This window comes from Populus trichocarpa, chromosome 14, assembly GCF_000002775.5.
Source record: "Populus trichocarpa isolate Nisqually-1 chromosome 14, P.trichocarpa_v4.1, whole genome shotgun sequence".
NCBI lineage: Eukaryota > Viridiplantae > Streptophyta > Magnoliopsida > Malpighiales > Salicaceae > Populus > Populus trichocarpa.
In genome coordinates, this window is record NC_037298.2 from 8,254,666 (window position 1) to 8,274,144 (window position 19,479).

Consider the following 19,479-nt stretch of genomic DNA (forward strand, 5'->3'; position numbering starts at 1 on the left):
CCCGACTTGACTTGATTCATTTAACAAGATCTTTTTTTATATAGATATCAATTATCCGAGTATTGTTTATTATTTAATGTAAAATGAAATAATATTTATATATATTATAAATATTATGTGTATATTATATTGAAAATAATATATATATATATATATATATATATATATATATATATATATCAAATTTCAGATAAAATTTAATAACATCTATACCACACTCAATATCCAATGACCATCGAATAAACTACCTATAAAAAAAACCCATTCATACGATTCGAATGGATATATATTTGGTTAGTAATAAATTGCCATCCCTAGTGTATGATAAATAGGTGGACCTATACAAACTGTTTACCTGATAAAAACTCCTCATTCTTATCGTCTCTCCTTTTCTCCTTTCTGGCTCCACACTTGGTCAGCAGCTGGTGTCTCAGACCCAAAAATCTCTCCCTATTAATCTTGTTTTTCTCGGGAGGGTTTCTTTTAAGATCTTTGAAAATCCCATTCTGTTGAGGTATATTTTCTTCATTAAATAATAATTAATAAATTTAATATTGTGTTATCCTAGTTTGATATTTGGGGTTTATGTGTAGTGTTTGATTGAGGCTGTTCTAAGTTTAAAATAAATTTAATTAGCCTGATTCATATTTCTGCGAATGGATAGATGGGTCACTCTTTTCTACCTCAACTATTGTTGCTCAGGTTCGATCTTTGTTTTCTAATTTTTCTAATAGGGTTGCAATGCAATATTGTTTTAAGCCTTGCTTCTTAAAAAGCCCTTTAAGTGTTCGATCATATGCTTAAACCAGTTCACGAGGGGAGATTCTGCAGCTGGAGGTGAAGTTTGCTTATTTTCACTGGTTCTACAAGTTTTTAAAGCAATCACTAAGATTTCACTATTCAAAAATGGAACAAAAAAAAGGCCACTACAACTGGGTTTTGAGCATTGCAAGCTGGTTCCCAGTGAAATTGTTGTCGATGTGTTTTATTCTTAAAGCGAGTGATACTAGCGGTTGTCCCAATCACTGCCACTAGCATTCCTCTTTCAACAATGTTAAATTAGGTTATGTTATGTTAGACGGCGACATGTCTCTCGTGTGCCTATGCCTTATTGTTTTTGCATATTTGCAGCATAAATCTGATTGGTCATTGAAGATAAACTGTGAGACATTTGATAGGAAATTACTTGGAATAGAAGATGAACAACTCCTCTACAGGATCCTCATCGAAATCGAAAGCTGGGTCTTCTTCACAGCCTTCGGAAACTTCATTTAAGCGAAAGCGGGGGATGTTTCAGAAAGACTGTAAGCGAGTGAAATGACTTCCTTTATGCAAGTTTTCTCATGGATTTTTTGTTAATTTTCTACTTTTTTTTCTCTCACAGTGCAGCACATGATGTATGGTTTTGGCGATGATCCAAATGTAAGTGTTGCTATCTTATCACCATGATATAGTTTTCATTGATGGAATGAGGTTTTCTCCAGGTAACAACAGAGCGATAACTGTTTGGTATTGTTATGCATTTTGCTAAAATTGTTTAGTGATGATCTACTGGCTATATAACTTGCAATGCACTCTCCTGAATCTAACGTGAAAAGTTTGTAAAAGTACTTTCCATCCTCTCTCAAATTACCATATGGTAGCGCACAACATTTTGGAAGAAAAGTGTTTTAAACCAACCTGGACCTTTGAAGGCAATATACTCAAACGTATGAGTTGCAGCATAATCAATCTGTCACCTTAAAGGAGTGGGGGATCTGGTTAAAATAACTTTCTTAGAGGCCTTTTCTAATTGCTTGATAGGCTCATGAATCCATTGCATTAAATAGTAATAACTTAAAATTACCATTTTCAAGAGATTGTTTATTATGAGCAGACCTTTTGCGTACTTGCTGCAAGTAGATAGCAGTCTCATCAATAATAGTGGGATAACTGCTGAGGAACTCTCTTGTCATTGATATCAAACATCTCTGAGTAAAAATCAGTTAGTTTGGTCTGCAATTGAATATACTTACATATCTTCTGCTGCCTAAGCAGCCTCTCCCAGAGACAGTGGCACTTGTGGAGGATATTGTTGTGGAATATGTTACGGATATGGTAAGCATCTGTTTAGGTTAGTAATTTTGTCCCCCTTTAGCAAGATGCTATCGTAATATCATGTCCATATGCAACTTCTTTTTTTGCAGGCACATAAAGCCCAAGAAATCGGATCAAAGAGGGGAAAGCTTTCAGTTGAGGATTTTTTGTTTCTAATTCGCAAGGTACTTTCAGCAAAGAATTTTGCACCTGTCATGTTTTAGGAAAGTCTGTGAATCATATTTTTCATTGTTCTTTTGCCTGTCAAGAGTTAACTGGGCGCAAGTTGTTAACTGGTGCACACCAAGAGTTACCTAGTTCCATGTCACCAAAATAAAAAGGGGAAACCATGCTATATATATATATATATATGTATATAGCAGGATGGGCAATGGCGGAGGAGAACACCTCCCATAATTAAACCCTGCAGGACTTAGTGGATTTTAACTGTTATAACACATCTATATAATAGCACAACATACTGGTGATTTATCACTGCTTGTATGTAGTAGAATTTGAACTCTGCTATTCCTATTAACACCTGGCTTTCAAGAGCAACTTTATTGATCTCTCGGACAGCCATCTCTACCATGCTTTTCCTGCCTTATATGTCCTACAAACTTCATATGCAGTCATAATAGTTCTAGCTTTAATATGTTTGTACTTAGACCAAACCAAATCTTTGACCTGCAGGATCCTCCGAAGCTCAACCGTTGTACGGAGTTGCTGTCTATGCAAGAGGAGCTAAAGCAAGCAAGGAAGGCTTTTGAGGTAGATGAAGAGAAGCTAGCGTCAACGGAGTGACATGGGATAGGAATAGTTGACGGGTAGCTGTTTGTAGATAGTGGAACTGGATAAATCAATCTGAGTTTAAAAAGTTTCTCCGAGCAAAGGTGGTGCAGACCCATTTGAAAGGATGGAATCCATCATTTCATGTTGTAACCATTGTCAAAGCATATGCGGGAAGGATTGCTGCAAACTTCAGGAATGCCTTCCCAAGTTTTAATAGTTGACACACGGAAGTGGACTTTGAGTTGTAAATTAGCCTTACGGCCGCATTCTTAATTATGGATCAAGAATCTTAACTATTGATCCATGCAGATGGTTATGCAAGTGCGTAGAACTGTGCTCCGCCCAGTTACTTAGGACAGAAAAACAGCATCTTGGATGCTCTAGAGTTTTAGTTTGTTCATTTCCCAGCGTATATGAATCTCCTTGAGTCTAGTATTCTTGGTTGGCATAGCCCATTATATTATCTTATATATGCGTTGAAGATTGAATGTCATTTGGTTGATTTATATATGCCCACTTTAAAATCAAATTCACAATATATTCAGCAACAAGTAACTCCACGGGTTAAGAACTAGATGGTGGTAGCGTCAATCTTCTCCAATTCATTTGTGTGAATCACCAACACGCGTACAGGGCTACAGGCAAATGAAGTGGTTGCCGAAGAGTAGCTAAAACAGCGCCTGCTAATTTCATTTCCTAAGGCACTTCTCATATGCATGGTGAAAAAGGTCCACTGTTTCAGTGTTTTGTATGAGGCTGCTCAACAAGGGGTGCGAAGTTCGAAGAACCCGCAGGGGAATAAATGGCTTTCTGGTTTTCCATATATAATGCCTTGTTAGTATGTTACAATTTCGACCCTAGCCAAGATCGCCATGGCCTTCAACTTCTGGCATGTCATAAATATATTCCTGTTCTCGGTGCTAGAATTCTTGCAAGGCGGTGAGAGCATAACAAGAACGAGAGCTTTGCCTTCATGCACTAGTCAGAAACTACGTCCTAAACTTTAAATATCACTCGTTCCTTTCCACACGGAAAAAACTAAAAAAGGGACTGTTAAATCCTCTGCATTAATTATTACCCATTCCTTGCTCATTCTGGCTACGATTTGATTCGGAAAAATGCTCACTCCCTGTTGTTTTCTTTCTCTGGGCACAGAAAAAAAGTCATCTACGCTTCCATAAATCCATTTCGAGCCTTAAATTCATTTTAATTCGTATTTCAACGTCTAAAATTCAAAGATTATTTTATACTCGATTAATTTTTTGTTCATAATAACATTATTTGACAGAATCAAGGCTTAGGAAATACACGATTCAACTCCGGTCATAAACCAACTCCTAGGCCTCGTTTATTTATTGTAAAATAAATTTTTTTTTAAATGATCGAGTTAGAAATTTTTTTTCATTGTTTGTCTATGTTATAGAAAATAAATTGAAAAATAACTTATTGATACTTATGTTTTTTCAAGTTTATTAAAAGATAGGGATGAAATCTTATAGATAAAAAAAATTAGAGGATAAAAATAAAAAAAAATCTAATTTTATAAATTATTTCAAATATAATAAAGAATAATTAAAATAATAAAGAATAAATTTCACAAATAACAAAATTAAAAGTGGAATGATTAGATGGTGTATTGAAGTTGGAAATAAGTTTATTGGTATTTTTGATATATTTTTAGATATTTTCAAGTTAAAATAAGTTTTAAAAATTAGATTTTAGGGTTCCAAAACTTTAACCTCAATTTTTCCATTGCCATAAGTTCGTTAAAAAAAAAACGAATTGGATGACGCATTGTCTTCTCTTCCAAAAAAAAATAATAAACCAATTGTGCTGGCATGGGCTATTCATTCTTGGCGAGGAGCGCGCGCCTGGCCTGCCATGCCCAAGAGCATCTTGCTCTTTTTTAAAACTTTTCATTAATATTTTTATTTAATTCTTAATCAATATCTTCTTTCTTATTTTATTTAATTTTTTATTTTCAATTAAAAATTTGATATGTGCGTTTCATAAAATAAATTTAGCATTATATGCATAAATAATAAATTTTAAAAAAGTTGTTAATGCTAACTAAAAAATAAAACAACGTAATATATATTTAATCTCATGGGAATATCTTCAATTTTTTTATATCTAATTATATGGAAATAAATTTTATTTTTTTTATTAGACTAACACTTTAAATTCTATTGAAACAAAATAGTTGATTTGCAATTGTATTCGTATTGTCAATTGTATATCGGAACTATATGGTTTTTCCAATTATTCTAGCGGTTCGTATTTGTGCTAAATCTGTGTTTTGTCAACTTATATTTAAAGGGGTAGAATTTATCATTTGATTTGCAAGAATAGTTGAGTACTGTCAGCAAAAGATGCCTCCAGCAAATTTACCTTTTTCAAGAGTCTCTGTTGAACCTCAGTAACAAATCATTAAACAAACAGGAGACAAGTTGTAGCTCTGATACATTCCTCAAGACCAACTTCAGGATGGCCTTGAAGCATGGAACATAACACGGGCTAAGGACTCCATTGATAGCAGAATGCCATTCTTAGCAGTGCAGAATGAATTGTGTAAAATCGTAAATCACTCGCAATTAGCAAAATCAGGCAAATGAAGCAGTCATTTCCAATAAAAGTGGAACACATGAACACCTATAGCAATTAATTCCTCTTTAATTTTAGCTTCTATTGCACAATTCATTAAGAAGCAGGGGGGATTTTAGCTTAGATGGGCAAAATCTTACTAATTTGTATGCTACTCCGCAACAAGGGGTTAAAAACAAAACCCTTGGCAAGCTTTCAGATTTTCTATATAATGCCATGTTACAATTTGAAGAATTCAGGACGTGAAAGAAATTAATTTCAACACCCTAGCCAAGAACTTCCTTGATCCTTTTCTTCTGGTCTTCAGTTAGTGATGTGGGGAAAAGAACCTCAAACGTGACATAAAGATCACCGTTCTTGGTGCTGAAATGCAAAGGCATTCCCTCCCCCTTGAACCTTCTTACTTCTTTGGGTTTGGTGATTCCCTGAACACAATTTACATGTCATTGTCGCTTCATAACCTTAACCTTCTCGCGTACGGAATCAAATAAATAAACACTGAAAAAAGCCCTAGAGAATAAGTGAAACTTACCTTCGAGCTAATGTCCACCAAATGCTCATCAAGATGCTCAATGTTCTTCTCAAAACCAACAAGCGCTTGAACCTGGTGAAAAATAAAGGTTAAAAAAAAATCAACTCCGCATTGAAAGCAGAACTTGTGTCTCATAACCTTTAAAGCGAATGAGAAAAAGGGCGGAAAATTTACCAGTGTTATGGTGACAGTTGTATGCAAGTCATTGCCTTCTCTTCTGAAGATGTCATGGGGTGCTGTGCGAATTCGGAACTGCCAAAAGCATGACGAATTATTTATTTTTTGTTTTTCTCGCAAAAACAATAATAGCAGTAGTAATAAAACCGTATCACAAGTGTAGTTAAAACTAACCTTCAAATCTCCAGGTTCTCCATCAATTATAGGCTCACCATCTTCATAGAAAACCACCTCCTGTGACATGCACAGTAACATTATGCTAAAAATGCAAGACAATACTACAAATAAGGATGCCACACAACCATACCAAATAATAAATGCTATCTCTGCTGTAAATATTTTTGGCAAAACCAAAAGGCTACACGATTTATAATATAAATTCCATAGGGTCAAATCCAAACATCTGATACTAGATTTTAATAATTAAGAAAAAATATGGCAAGGAACATAATTGCAGATCTAACAACGAAAATTGTAGTTTGCCAACCAAATCATGAGTATAATTTTCCATAGATTTTGAAATTGCATAGCATATGACATGTAGATAAACAGTTCCAGGCACTATGATAAATCTGCAGATTGTTCACACGTGAAGTGCATTTTCATATGGCAAGTAGGACAATGGCACATGGTCCCACCATTCCATGTTTGATCACATTCCAAACAACAGTTGAGAGTTCTAATTGCTTATCATTGTCATCCAAATAGGCAAAGCATTTAAGGAAGTTAAAAAACTGCAGATGCGAAAGCACACAAACAAGAAGCCTTTTTTAAAATCTAACTAAAACAGAATATGAAAAGCCAAAACAAAGGACCGATTAAAGGCTCATTGCATGCAGCTTGTAGCTAAGACTTCCATTAGTATTTTCAAGTGAAGGACCCTTTACTATCACCATATACACAGCTTTCATAAGTGATAGGCAAAAAGCATTTGCAAAAGGAAAGAGAAGAAGTCAATGACAACTTTCATATGGATGCGGCAAAGGAAACAAAAAAGTACATCTAAAAGTAATCTTCAAAAATCTTAAACATAATGGTGCAAAGAGCTTACTTGTCCATCTTGCATGCCTTTCTCAATATCAACTGTGAGAAAATATCCCTCCCTTTCATATTTGACATTTTGACATTGCTCACAGACCTGGAAAAAAAAATAGAAAATGTAATAAAGCTAAAGAGTAACCTTATAGTACTGGAGTTGGCACAAATATGGACATTTGAACTTACAAGGGGTCAACATACTCTCACTACTACATTACTTATAAATAATTGAGAGCAAGATTCACTGGAACTTCCACAACAGGATTGTTAAGCGATATTATACCTGCTCTGTCATCTGCTGAAACATCCCTGGACCAATTTGCTTGTGGTAAACTTCATTTCTGCAGTTACAGCGTCTTTTGCCAGGGGCTGGCTTTATAACATTTTTTTCCCTCCAGACCTGACGAGTAAAAAAACAGTCAGGCTCAATAGCAAACCAACCAAAATCTTATTTCAATAAATCCCTATTTTCTTCAAATGTTATTGAACATGGAATGTTGGGTACCATGTACATATGTACACATGCATGTTTGACCCATTATATCATATTTTACCTGCTAGCTTCTGAGAAAAACACAGGACACCAACAAGATTATACAACTGCCACAACTTAAAGTTAATTTTGGCTCCTCCTAACTATGTTTGTACAACAACATTCCCATGTCACAAATTCATTACGAGAAGTGCTAGCATCAGCCGGGACTGTCGCACTTAAACTGTGCATACAATATAGACTACTCACATCAGCATGTTAAACTAGCCATATGTGTATTGCAGGAAAGGTCCATATGTGTATTGCAGGAAAGGTCCAGAACATGCATCAATCACCACTAATGCTAACAATCCCCGTACACTAAAAAAACAAACAAACAAAAAAACAACTAAGTTTGGCAGCATGATTTGTAATGTAAGAAAGACTGGTGTTTTTCTTCTGCCACTACATTTTATTCTGTTTTACCAAACATTTTATTATGATAGTTATTAGCTCAACTCAACGCAACTAAGCCTTATCCCATTGAAATAACATTGCATCACATACGGTTTACAGGAATCCAAAAGGAAGTGTTCATCCTGCACCAACTGAATTCAATTTCTACAACAAGAATGGTCAGTTACAGATTTGAATTTAAATGTCCTCACCTTCAGCGAACCACCCATATACAGGTCTTCCAGTGTTGCATCCAATTCTACAATTACATCATCACCCCTAGCGATTTTCTCTTCCTCTTCCATCGAACCTCCACCAAAAAATCTTAAAGAACCATTTGGTCAGCAACATGAGGTTTTGAAATTAGGATTTAAAAGGGGAAAAAATGATGGTTAGGCACATACAAATGTTCAGCACAACCAAATTCTTACATTAGCAGAAATGTTGTTATCCACTAAAGGTCAAGTGAAATGCAATTTATGTATGCATAGCAGACCCACTAACTTCAAAGAAAAACATTCAGTACTAATACTCTCCACTTGTGCGCGAGTCTGACGGTAGCCCTTGGATCTGGGACAGCAATAGCTGATCAGCAAAGCTAAATAGCAGTCTATGCAGGCATTAAGGGGGAGCGAGCAAGGGAGAGCATGCTACAAATTTGGGGTGTATTAAGACTAGACCAAAACGGAATCATTAAATCTAAGGATAACAGAGATCCTAACTCCATAACAAAAATAAAATGCAACAAAATGTCTATTGAGTTGGTTTAAGCTGCACGAAATGCATAAGCTTCATACTTTTTCTAATTTGAATACTGCTTAAGAATAAACATTGAAGAAGAAATGAACAAGCAGAAATTGCATAATAAAAAAAAAATAAGAAAAAAGGAGAACATACTGGCTAAAAATGTCTTGAAAATTCATTCCTCCTCCACCACCTCTGCCTCCACTAGCCATATGCTGCTTAAGTCCCTCCTCTCCATACCTATCGTAAATATTCCTCTTCTCACTATCCGATAACACCTCATACGCTGAGTATTTCGTTTACCCACCCAAAAATCAATCAATTAATCGAAAAGCATAAAACATTAGCTCGCAAATTAATTAAAACAAGAAGAAGAAATACACCATTGTTAATCTCGGCAAAACGCAAATTAGCCTCTTCATTTCCCTGATTCTTATCAGGATGATACTTCAAAGCTAGCTTTCTATACGCTTTTTTGATCTGCTCGTCTGATGCACCTTTAGGCACTTGCAGAACTTCGTAATAGCTCTTCCTGCATCACCATTATTTATTAGCTAAATTAACTCTGTAAAATAATATTTAAGCGTCAAGGAGTGAAAGATTGAGAGAGGCGCACCCTGCAATGGCGATGATAGCGTAGTATGATAGAGCCACGCATAATAACAATAAGATCTTTGATCTTCGATGCTGATGCTCCATTGTTTAGATTACAAAATATCAGGAGGAGAGAATTGGTGGATCTCTCCGAAACTAATGAGCTCTAGGGTTTGTAATTGCCAGGCCTGTTAATGATTTATTCCAATGCTGAATGACTAGTCGTCTCTGAAACTCTCTCTCTCAAATTGTTAAAAGGAAGATCTCTTGCTATAACGTTTGTGTTCCAAACTTCCAGGGAGAGTCTGAAACCCAGGCTGTCTAGAGTGGATGGAAGTATAACCAAAAACACAAGGCAGCGATGACTTGAAATTTTTCGTTTTTTTGGAACAAAACGTTGACTTGACTTTGCGACGTGTTCTTTCTTCAAGCTAACCAATGAGAGGGGACTCTAAGTTATTCCGATCAATCATGTTCTGCCACGTAATTATTTTGCTTTTCGTTCTGTTCCTGTGGTCATGGTGCAGCAACAGCAGGTACAACAAACGCTTGGTGAGAGCTGATTGAAGGTTTAATTATAAACGACGTCGCAATTCTAGTTAAGAAATGCGTCACGGAAGTGGTGCCCAGATCCATAATGGCTTCAAGCCTTGGCCTGTTAACTATTGGACTAACCGTTATGGAACGAAAAGATAAGAGAGAAAAAAAATGCAAGAATAAAACATATTGGCGTCGCTGAACTTGCTGCCCTGTCTATTATTTATAGGTTTAGGTTCATTTGTTTGGTGTACAATATTTAGAAAAAATTTTATGTTTTTTTTTCACAAAACATTTTAAAAAAAAAATTAGTTAATGAAAAATATTTTACTGTTAATTTTTAAACTTAATTTATTTGCTTGAAAATATTTTTAACTCATGAAATTCTAAAAAATATTTTATAAATAATAATCCACTTACACTATCATTTCACTATTTCAATTTCCATCACTATCTTCTCATTCTCTATTACCTCTTTTTTTCACCACAACCTCACCATCAATACAAATTTAATGAATTATAATAAATAATAGATAATAAAGTGGAATTATCTATTATTTATTTTAGAGCTATAAAGAGATTGTATTAATTTACACGTGTAATTTAAAAATTTAATAAATTATAAAAAATAGATAATAAGATGGAATTATCTCAAAAATTTTGAGAGCCCTAGAGAGGTCGAATTAATTTACATGTGTAATTTTAACGTGGTTTTCAAAAATTTTGCATTTGTAGTTTCCAAAATTAACATATTTTAAGTTTGGTTAGGTGTTACGTGTTCAACCATGCAAATACTTTGAGAATCATGCTAAGACTACCACAGATAAATTTATATGATTTTTTTGGGCTTCAATAAATAATTGGATCACTCCAAATTATTATTATTTTCAGTTTTACTAATGTTTAATATTTAAAAAAAAATACTCCTTGGTCTTAAAATTAAATTATTTTCAAGAATAAATTAAATATTCATTAGCATATATAATTTTTTTTAACTCATGATAACAAAAAATAAATTATTTTTTAATAGATTTGTCGTCAATAATAATGGTTAAATAAAATAGATAAAAATAAAAATATGATAATTCAAAATAAAATTGATTAAATAAAAAATATATACCTCATTTTACCACAACTCCCCTAACTTACAGGGAAAATATCAATGAATTATTATCTATCCATTTAAGTCCAGAGGCATGAACCCATGAACCACTCTCTGCCAATGTCACAGATCTAATATTTATAAGTTGTCAGTTCATGAAAAAGGCAGTGACAATTTATAGTCATCATTGAATAAACACAACGAGTAATTAATAATGTCCTTTTGTGTATTGATCCAACGAGTAATTAATAATGAATCTCCTTTTTGTTTTTAATTATGATTATTTACTATATTTTTCAATCATTAAATAAATAACCAAAACTATTGTTTTGTTTTCCAATAGATTGTTATACAAACAAGATATGATGACCGGTAATTGTTAGTTATTATCAATTAGTATAAGACAAGAATGGAGCCCATCTTGGATGTCGTGCAGGCTCAAGAACAAAAACTAAATCGTTTGGAGCATACAATAAAAACAATATCATATAGTTTGGAACATCTAGTTCAGCCAAGCCAATGAGAGACACAAACATGAATTATAAAGGGGATAGGAATATGTCTAGAGACGTCCTGAAAAAATCTTGAAAAAATCTCATACAAACACTATAATAAAAACCATAAAGGAGAGCATTTGATCTTTTAGATTTGAAACTTACACATAGTCACATTACTTAATTCTTAATTTTTATTAAATAAATAAAGATGATGAGATTCAAATTCATGACTGATTGGTCATTAAAATTTTGATATCATGTTAAAAAATCATCTCAACCTAATAGTTTAAACTGTTAGGTAAAGTTTCAAGATATGATTTATATTATTTTCCAACAATAATATTCTCTTACAAACATAACTATAATGGTAATTTTTTATATAATAAGTATCTTTTTTCTCAATTTTATCTATCAAAATCTTTCCAACATGTTCGTTTACAAGACTTTGGGATACATTTTTAAAAAATTGCCTGAAAGCAGCCCTAAGTGCACCTGCTATCTCCCCCTCTCCAGCAATGCATATCCTAAGCCTTACCTTGCACAAACTTTCTTGGCCCTTGCTCCGGGGCACTAACATTGACTAATAACAAATATGTTATATATAATTTTACATTCATGAAATTAATTAAAATAAATATAAATTAACCCGAACATTCATGTTAATAAAAAAAATATATCATACAAAAAATAACTCAATTTAAAAAAAAACAGATATTTATTATTATTTTTCTCTCTCCGTCATAGGACATGCCTAGCCTCGACATGCTCAAGCATGCCTGACTAACATTATTCACATGTCCAGCAGATACTCACTCTCTTGTTCCACATCTTTTCTCTTTACATACATCTGACCCTTTCAATATTTACTAATTTAATCATTGGAGACCCCTCCCCTGTTCCAGTAAAAAAAATTGTTTTCAGGTGAAAATCCACTGAAAAATATCAAAACAAGTCGCTTTAGACTAGAAGACAACTGAGAAAAGTCTAAAAGTTTTTCACGAATTCATCAAGACTAAAAAATTGAAACAGGGTATTGGTGGACTTCTAATCAAGGGTCACGGTGGACTAGCTATTGGCGGTTCTACGGATGCAACGCGGGGCATCAACGTGGAGATGCATGCCTCGTCACGAGGCTCTAGACGGTGGAGATGCCACGACTGTGTTGTTGTTTTTTGTCTCGTGGCACAAATAAATACCACAGATCTACGTTCATCACTAGCCCCACGCACGCTGTCCCACTTCTAGAAAGGGCCGCTATAAATTTTACATTTCACACTCAAGTAGACAATCCACACAGTCACACTTTGCTCTCCAGGCTATAATCCAAAGTTTTACTTTTTTTTTCCGGCTAGTTCAAAAGTACTTTACTGTCTGGCAAGTACCTGCATCGGTTTCTCACTGGAGACAAATGGGAAGGGCACCTTGTTGTGAAAAGGTGGGCTTGAAGAAAGGGAGATGGACTGCAGAAGAGGATGAGAAATTGACAAAGTATATTCAAGCTAACGGAGAAGGTTCTTGGCGGTCATTGCCCAAGAATGCAGGTACTTGTTTCTTTCTTTCCTTGTTTTTTTTTTTTTTGTAAAGACACTCATTACGGGTTGCTCATAGAGCATGTTATTGACTTTTTTATTTTTATTTTTTGCATTTTGAAGGGTTGCTTAGGTGTGGAAAGAGTTGCAGATTGAGATGGATTAACTACTTGGCAGCTGACTTGAAGAGGGGAAACATATCTGCTGAGGAGGAAGAGATCATCATAAATTTACATGCTTCTTTGGGCAATAGGTAAGTGCATCGGAGCAGCATTTTCATCCGTAGGGTGGTTACTCCTACCCCTCCCTGTTTCCTTTTCAGTCCCTCCTCTCCTGACATTTTTGAATTATTCCTTCATAATATTGTTTGAGTAAATTAATTGGTAAAGAACTGAAATGGCGACCGCTAAGATAACATCATTTTTTCAACAATCACGATTATGTGATTGCATGTGAAGTGGAGTAACTCTAAAATTGTTTGGCTGAAAACAAAAGAAAAAAACTTCATCGGGAAAAAGTCATATATTTCCGGCTACAGAGAAATGGCTGCGCTGGCCTTGATGTAGCGAACTAGAAAAACCATGTTCTAGATCCCTAATTAGGAGACTCGAATCACCACAGCCTTTCTACGAATTTTTTTTTTTTGAAGTTTTCGACTCCGTGAAATATGTTTCCACGATGTTTATTTTACTCAAGGATTTAAGATTTTTTTATATATACGTTTAATTACTGTTTCATAGTTCTTTGAGTGTTACAGTCATGACCATAGCTTTATTTCCATTGGTTAAAAAAATTCAAGATCAAAATTCGCCAACATGAACGACTGGGTGGGATATAACTTGGTGTTATCTTAAAAATTATAATTTCTTTCGACGGTAGGAGGTTTTCTAAAACCTTTCTCCGTGTTAATTAAAATATTTAATTTTTCATGATCGATCTTAAAGAAACACCTTTATATTAATCTTTTAAGGATATTCAAATTAAAACCGAAACGAATGAAGGAGTGAACTTAACTAAGAGAGAACAACGGATCGGAGACTTCACTGTAGGCTACAAAATTAGTTACTGGTGCTTAGTTCGGATTCAAAGGGGTGATTTCATTAACCTCATCTGCCCAATCCAATCACATGTTCGTTGTTAATTTTGTCCCTAGAAGTGTACGGAAATCTCAGTTTTCTCCTTGGTAATGAACAAGGGCTCGGGGGTGGTCTGGATGGATAATAAATTACCTCTCGGCTCCCAATACCCCAAAGGAAAGGAAGTACTGAGTCGCCGACTATAACTAGCTTTGTGGGGAGGGTTTGTTATGGCTTTTTAATTAATTAAACTTCAATTCTCTTCTGGTTTAACTTGTTCTGCGCTTACTGACTAGCCGGTGTTCTTTACGGGTCATAGTCTCATAGTTGTCTCTAGTTGGTTAGGAACCTTCCAGCTGGGGCGTGATGTGAAAAAATCACTATGTTTTAGGTATATTTCGAGAAATTGATATATATATATATTGATCTGCTAACTGGTTCATATTACCGGTCAATCGAGTCATGGAGATGACTTGCTTTTAGGTTTATTAGGAGGAGATGGCCAGCGTAACTAGGGACGTTTCTTATCTTCTCTGGTTACAATATGGATTTGAGTTCCCAGCTATAACTTTTGGATGTTCCCTTATCACACAGTTCGATACTTTGATAACGTTGTATTCATTTCATTCCCACCATAAAGATGCAAATGTAAGGATGAGTCGTCACTTTTGGCCATGCATAATTTTTTATCAATTCAATTCTATTTTATTTTTGGCATGGCATGCATTAAAAGTTCATTGTTTTTTGATGGCTCAGGTGGTCTTTGATAGCCAGTCACTTACCAGGAAGAACAGACAATGAGATAAAGAACTACTGGAACTCTCATTTGAGCAGAAGAATTTACAGCTTTAGAAGACCTGTAAATGAAAGACTACCATTGATCATCGAAACAGCCAAGCAGGGCATGTTAGCCAAAAGTGGAGCAGGTAGATTTGCAATAAAGAAAAAAAAAATTAGCCACCCTCAAAAGGATGCCATCAGGGTGCCAACAAAGAGACCACGAAAAGAAAATAATACTGGTGATTTCTCTAATTCAAATATTGAAGGCATCCAATTGCCACAGACACCAGCAGCAGAGAAAAATACCCTGTCAAGTACAATCAATGATACGGTGATTTGGGATCCATGTGCAGAGGACAAGGAGCTAATGGACCTTGTCGTGACAACTCCCTGTCCAGAAACTGGAAGAGTAATGTTGGGTTCAAGTGGGGAGAAAGCAAACCTGGTCATATGCCCTGGTGAAGAGAGAAGAAGACCGAATTCAATTTTTCACCCTAGTGGAGGTGAGAAAGAAAATGATAGCTTCGGACAATTCTGTGAAGGCATCGAAAATGAGATGCTGAGTTTTAATGAGGTGATGGGCAAGGAGTTGCTGGATCCAGATGGCGATTCGAGTTTAAATGATGAGGGACAAAATGGTCTCTTGGTGCACAGTGGGGAGAGGCAGAGTGGGGTTTCGAGTCCTGACAAAACAGTAGACGTTTTTGAGTCCATTGGTGATTTGAGCTCGAATGGAGAGAGTTGTGACTGGCACTCGTTTTCTTCAATAAGCACGTCAGGTTTTGACGATTGTGGCGTTGATTGGAGCTGGGATGATGTGATGGGAGGACACCTTGAGATAGGAGATGAGACCAAAGAAGAGAATATGCTATCTTGGTTGTGGGAGAACGAGAAGGGGGAAGAGGTAGTGAACTATGAGAAGCAAAATGCCATGCTGCTTGGCTTCTTTCTTGATTTGCCTCAATAAATAGCCTCTTCTTGTCGAGTGTTCTACCAAAAAGTTAGTGTTATAGCTAGAAGATAACATCAAGAAGTTTATGGTTGACTTGATTTCCTCCTCCTTTTCGTGTTCGTAGAAATTCAAGATGCGAAAGCAGTATTAGTAAATTAAGCTCATGTTCTATTAGCTATTAGCTAGACTTTAATGCATTTGATTGATAATTAGAAGGTTTCTTTCAATTCTTACGTCAGTTTTTTCATCAACGCCCTCGTTTTAAAAGGTTAGAAGATGAAGAAATAAAATAACACCTATATAAACAAAAAGGCAATCAATAAAAAAATAACTAAGCTATTTGACTCGTGTTCTGCAGCAAGTGTTCTGCAGCAAGTTGTACATTGTTTTTTCAACAAAACAATTAACTATGCAGATTTTTTTGAAATGTTTTATTATATAAAAAATATTAAGAGTAACATCTAATCAAACAAATTAAAAATTGTAAGTATTAATAAATAAAAAAATCATTAACATTAATTAAATATATATTTTAAAAAATCATGAGACGGTTGTAATTAAATGCTACAATTTCTAGAATCCACATGATATATGAGAGTGTTTATAACTTTGAATATTATTATAAACTAAAACTAAAAGATGTGGGGGAAATATTATTTCTTTATACTCATTAACATATTGTGGATTATAATAGTAATTTATAATATAGTTTTTTTTTTTTGTATTTTGACCCCTTTTTTCCTTATATTATTGATTTTTTTTAATTTAATCCTTATATGATTTATTTACGGGGTTTAGAGTCGATAACTTATTTTCATTTGTCTTTTATATGGTTACTGCAGTATCAAAAAAATATCTCAGCATTGGGTTGGTATCAGAAAAATATCTCAACATCATAACATGACCTATTTTTAAAAAAAAGTTTAGTTAAATAAAAAATGATTTTAAAAAAATTAGGGTAATGAACTTTGTAGAGTCAATGACTCGATTTAGCGGGGTATTTTTTTTCTAATTGAACTTGATCATGTGATTTTTTATTTTTATTTTTATTTTTATCATATGGTTAAGAAAATAGTTTCAAGAAAAAAACATATTATTAAATTTTAGAAATTTCATGAGCTTGTTGATGAGTATGACAAGTTTAACTTTTTTTTCTTTTTTTATAAATTCATTTTTTTCGATTTCATCCTTTGATATTGAACTGATTGAGAATCAAATTTCATAATTTGCTTTGTTTTGCTTTTTATGAGGTTATCATAGTCTTAAAAACAAGTCTCATTATTGGTTTGACGCTCGATTTTACGATCATCTATTTTTTTTATCATATAGTTAAATAAAAAATAGTTTAGAAAAAAAAACAAGTTATTAATCCCAATGGAGTCCATTAGCCGGTTTGTGAATTTGACGTGTTGACTCGAGTTATCCAATTCACGGGTTTAATGAGTTTACCCATCAAAACTGATATGTTTTTTTTAGTTTCCGGTCCTTTAATTTTTCTAATTGTTTTTTTTTACTCTTATTCAATATTGAATTGCTTGAGAAAAGAAATTTATAGTTTAATTTTTTTTTTACTTTCAATAAGGTTATCACGATCTCAAATCAACGATTTTTTTAGAGTTGATACTCAATTTTAAAAGTATCTAATGTTATCATAAAATTAAATAAAAATAATTTATAAAAACAATAAAGTTATAGTCCATAACCCAAGTCACAGGGTGACCAAGGTCGATCCAATTTGGTATCGTCTCAATATATAAAAAAAAATTATTGTCTTAAAGTTTTTTCTTAAAAGCTATGTCATATTTTTATCGGTTATTCAAGTTGTCTTTGAACCCATTAAATTAAACAATTCATTTTAGATCAGCTCCCACACGATTTAATTTGAAACTCGAATTAGATAAAGAGTTGTGTTTACATGTTTTAGAATCAAACTACTTGATTGGATTTAGTGATATTGTAAAAAAAAAAAAATCTTCATAATCTTAATATTTTTAAATTTTTTTTAAAAAAAGTTCAATCTATTGCGTATAAATATACTAATTGATTGTAAGCATGGTAAGTTGAAGCCAAAAAAATATCAATCAAGAAATCTGAAAGGAAGATCCTGTACTAAAAGCCTCCAGAGACATGGCCCATCTCTCGACGTTTATTAAATTCATTGAAGCCGAAAAAAATAAGATCAAGGAAGATCCGCATATAACGGTCAGTATACTAAGCCAAGCCACCAGAGGCATGCTCCATCTCTCGACATTTATTGAATTCGTTGGGTACAGATGTCCAGTTCTCATTCCACCAAGCATGCTCGCAGTTGCTGCTCTTGTATTTTTATCTTTATAGCGTGGACCCGTCGAAAGTGTGGTCACTTGCCCCGCCTACATGGCTACGGTGCTTGGCCCAATCATGTTACTGGCAAGGTGTTTCTTTACTGTTTGATAAAAGTTAAATTTTTTTGAATTAAATTTTTTTACATTTTTAATTTTTTCTCGTATGATAATATAAATTTTTTTTTAAAAAATAAAAACAATATTATTTTAATATATTTTTCAGAAAAAATTTTATCAAAAAGTAACCATTGTCATGCCTTTAAACACTCTCTAAATACAAAAACACATAAATTATTACCAATACCAAAACTCTGAGATAACGTTTGATTACTATTTCAGAATAGAAAAACATAGACAATTGAGACAGGAAAGACAAGAAATAAAAAAAAAACAAAGATGAAATTATGTTTAGTAGTGATGTACAAGATAAAAATGACTTTCTTTGTATCTTGTTTAGTTATGGTGGATAAGATAAAATAAAATATAAAAAATCTATTTTATCCACAATATGGATTACTATCAAACTTGTATATTTAAAAAATAATTAGATATTATTTTTAACTTTAATTTATATTGAGTGTTGAAATTAATACTAGTATAATAACTCCAATTATAAAAGTATTACTAACCTGAGAGGTTGACATGGAACTCGGCTTACACGAGGCTTGGATTGATCCAACTTTTGTTAAAAAAATAAAGGAAGGATTAACTCGACTTGACGCGATCAAAAAACCAGGTTGACTTGGGATAAAACACGAGTCAAAAACCTTTTGATTTTTTTGAAAAAAAAAGTGTCAAAACAAATTTGCTTTGATATTTTTTTTTATAAAAAATTGGGTTAACTAGGTTGGTCCTCTCTACCTGTAATCTAAACCTTGCATTGGGTTGACTCTTGAATTGAGTTTTAAAATTATAATAATAATCATTTTTATTATTATGTTCACCTGGGTCATCCCTGGGTTGACCTTCCATATATATGATCGGGTCTTACTCCGGGTTGACCCCCAAGTTCGATTTTAAAATTTGGGATCTCTATCTATGACAATACTTTATGGCAGCCCATATAATAATTTGGCTATTTTAGTGACATTGTATGGGTGGGTTACAAGAATAAAATGGTTATATTTGGACAACATGTCAATAACCACCAAAATTATAGAATAATGATTGAATTTAAGTGGACATTAAATAAAATCC

At 33.7% G+C, this 19,479-nt stretch overlaps 3 protein-coding genes across 8 annotated transcripts; 2 read left to right on the plus strand and 1 right to left on the minus strand.

Moving 5' to 3' along the window:
- Positions 1-331: 331 nt before the first annotated feature.
- Positions 332-3,300, plus strand: LOC7495223 (transcription initiation factor TFIID subunit 13). Of its 6 annotated transcripts, none has more exons than XM_024584369.2 (7): positions 333-514; positions 594-702; positions 1,132-1,304; positions 1,385-1,422; positions 2,038-2,097; positions 2,187-2,261; positions 2,770-3,300. In XM_024584369.2, the coding sequence occupies exons 3-7, from the start codon at positions 1,199-1,201 to the stop codon at positions 2,878-2,880; spliced, it is 390 nt and encodes a 129-aa protein (XP_024440137.1). In that variant the 5' UTR covers positions 333-514; positions 594-702; positions 1,132-1,198; the 3' UTR covers positions 2,881-3,300. The 6 variants fall into 6 exon arrangements, with proteins under 6 accessions (XP_024440139.1, XP_024440137.1, XP_024440138.1 ...); XM_024584370.2 differs by having other exon boundaries at positions 637-702; XM_024584368.2 differs by having other exon boundaries at positions 665-702.
- A 2,135-nt stretch (positions 3,301-5,435) lies between these two features.
- On the minus strand, positions 5,436-9,886 carry LOC7491268 (dnaJ protein ERDJ3B). The gene is made up of 10 exons (XM_002320945.4): positions 9,508-9,886; positions 9,275-9,423; positions 9,045-9,177; positions 8,360-8,471; positions 7,503-7,619; positions 7,233-7,319; positions 6,356-6,415; positions 6,179-6,256; positions 6,005-6,076; positions 5,436-5,897 (listed from the first exon to the last, which is right to left on the minus strand). Exons 1-10 carry the CDS (start codon positions 9,588-9,590, stop codon positions 5,739-5,741), a joined length of 1,050 nt encoding a protein of 349 aa, XP_002320981.4. The 5' UTR covers positions 9,591-9,886; the 3' UTR covers positions 5,436-5,738.
- Positions 9,887-12,886: 3,000 nt separating this feature from the next.
- Positions 12,887-16,167, plus strand: LOC7495224 (MYB-like transcription factor ODO1). The gene is made up of 3 exons (XM_024584897.2): positions 12,887-13,162; positions 13,274-13,403; positions 14,983-16,167. Exons 1-3 carry the CDS (start codon positions 13,030-13,032, stop codon positions 15,971-15,973), a joined length of 1,254 nt encoding a protein of 417 aa, XP_024440665.1. The 5' UTR covers positions 12,887-13,029; the 3' UTR covers positions 15,974-16,167.
- Positions 16,168-19,479: the final 3,312 nt, after the last annotated feature.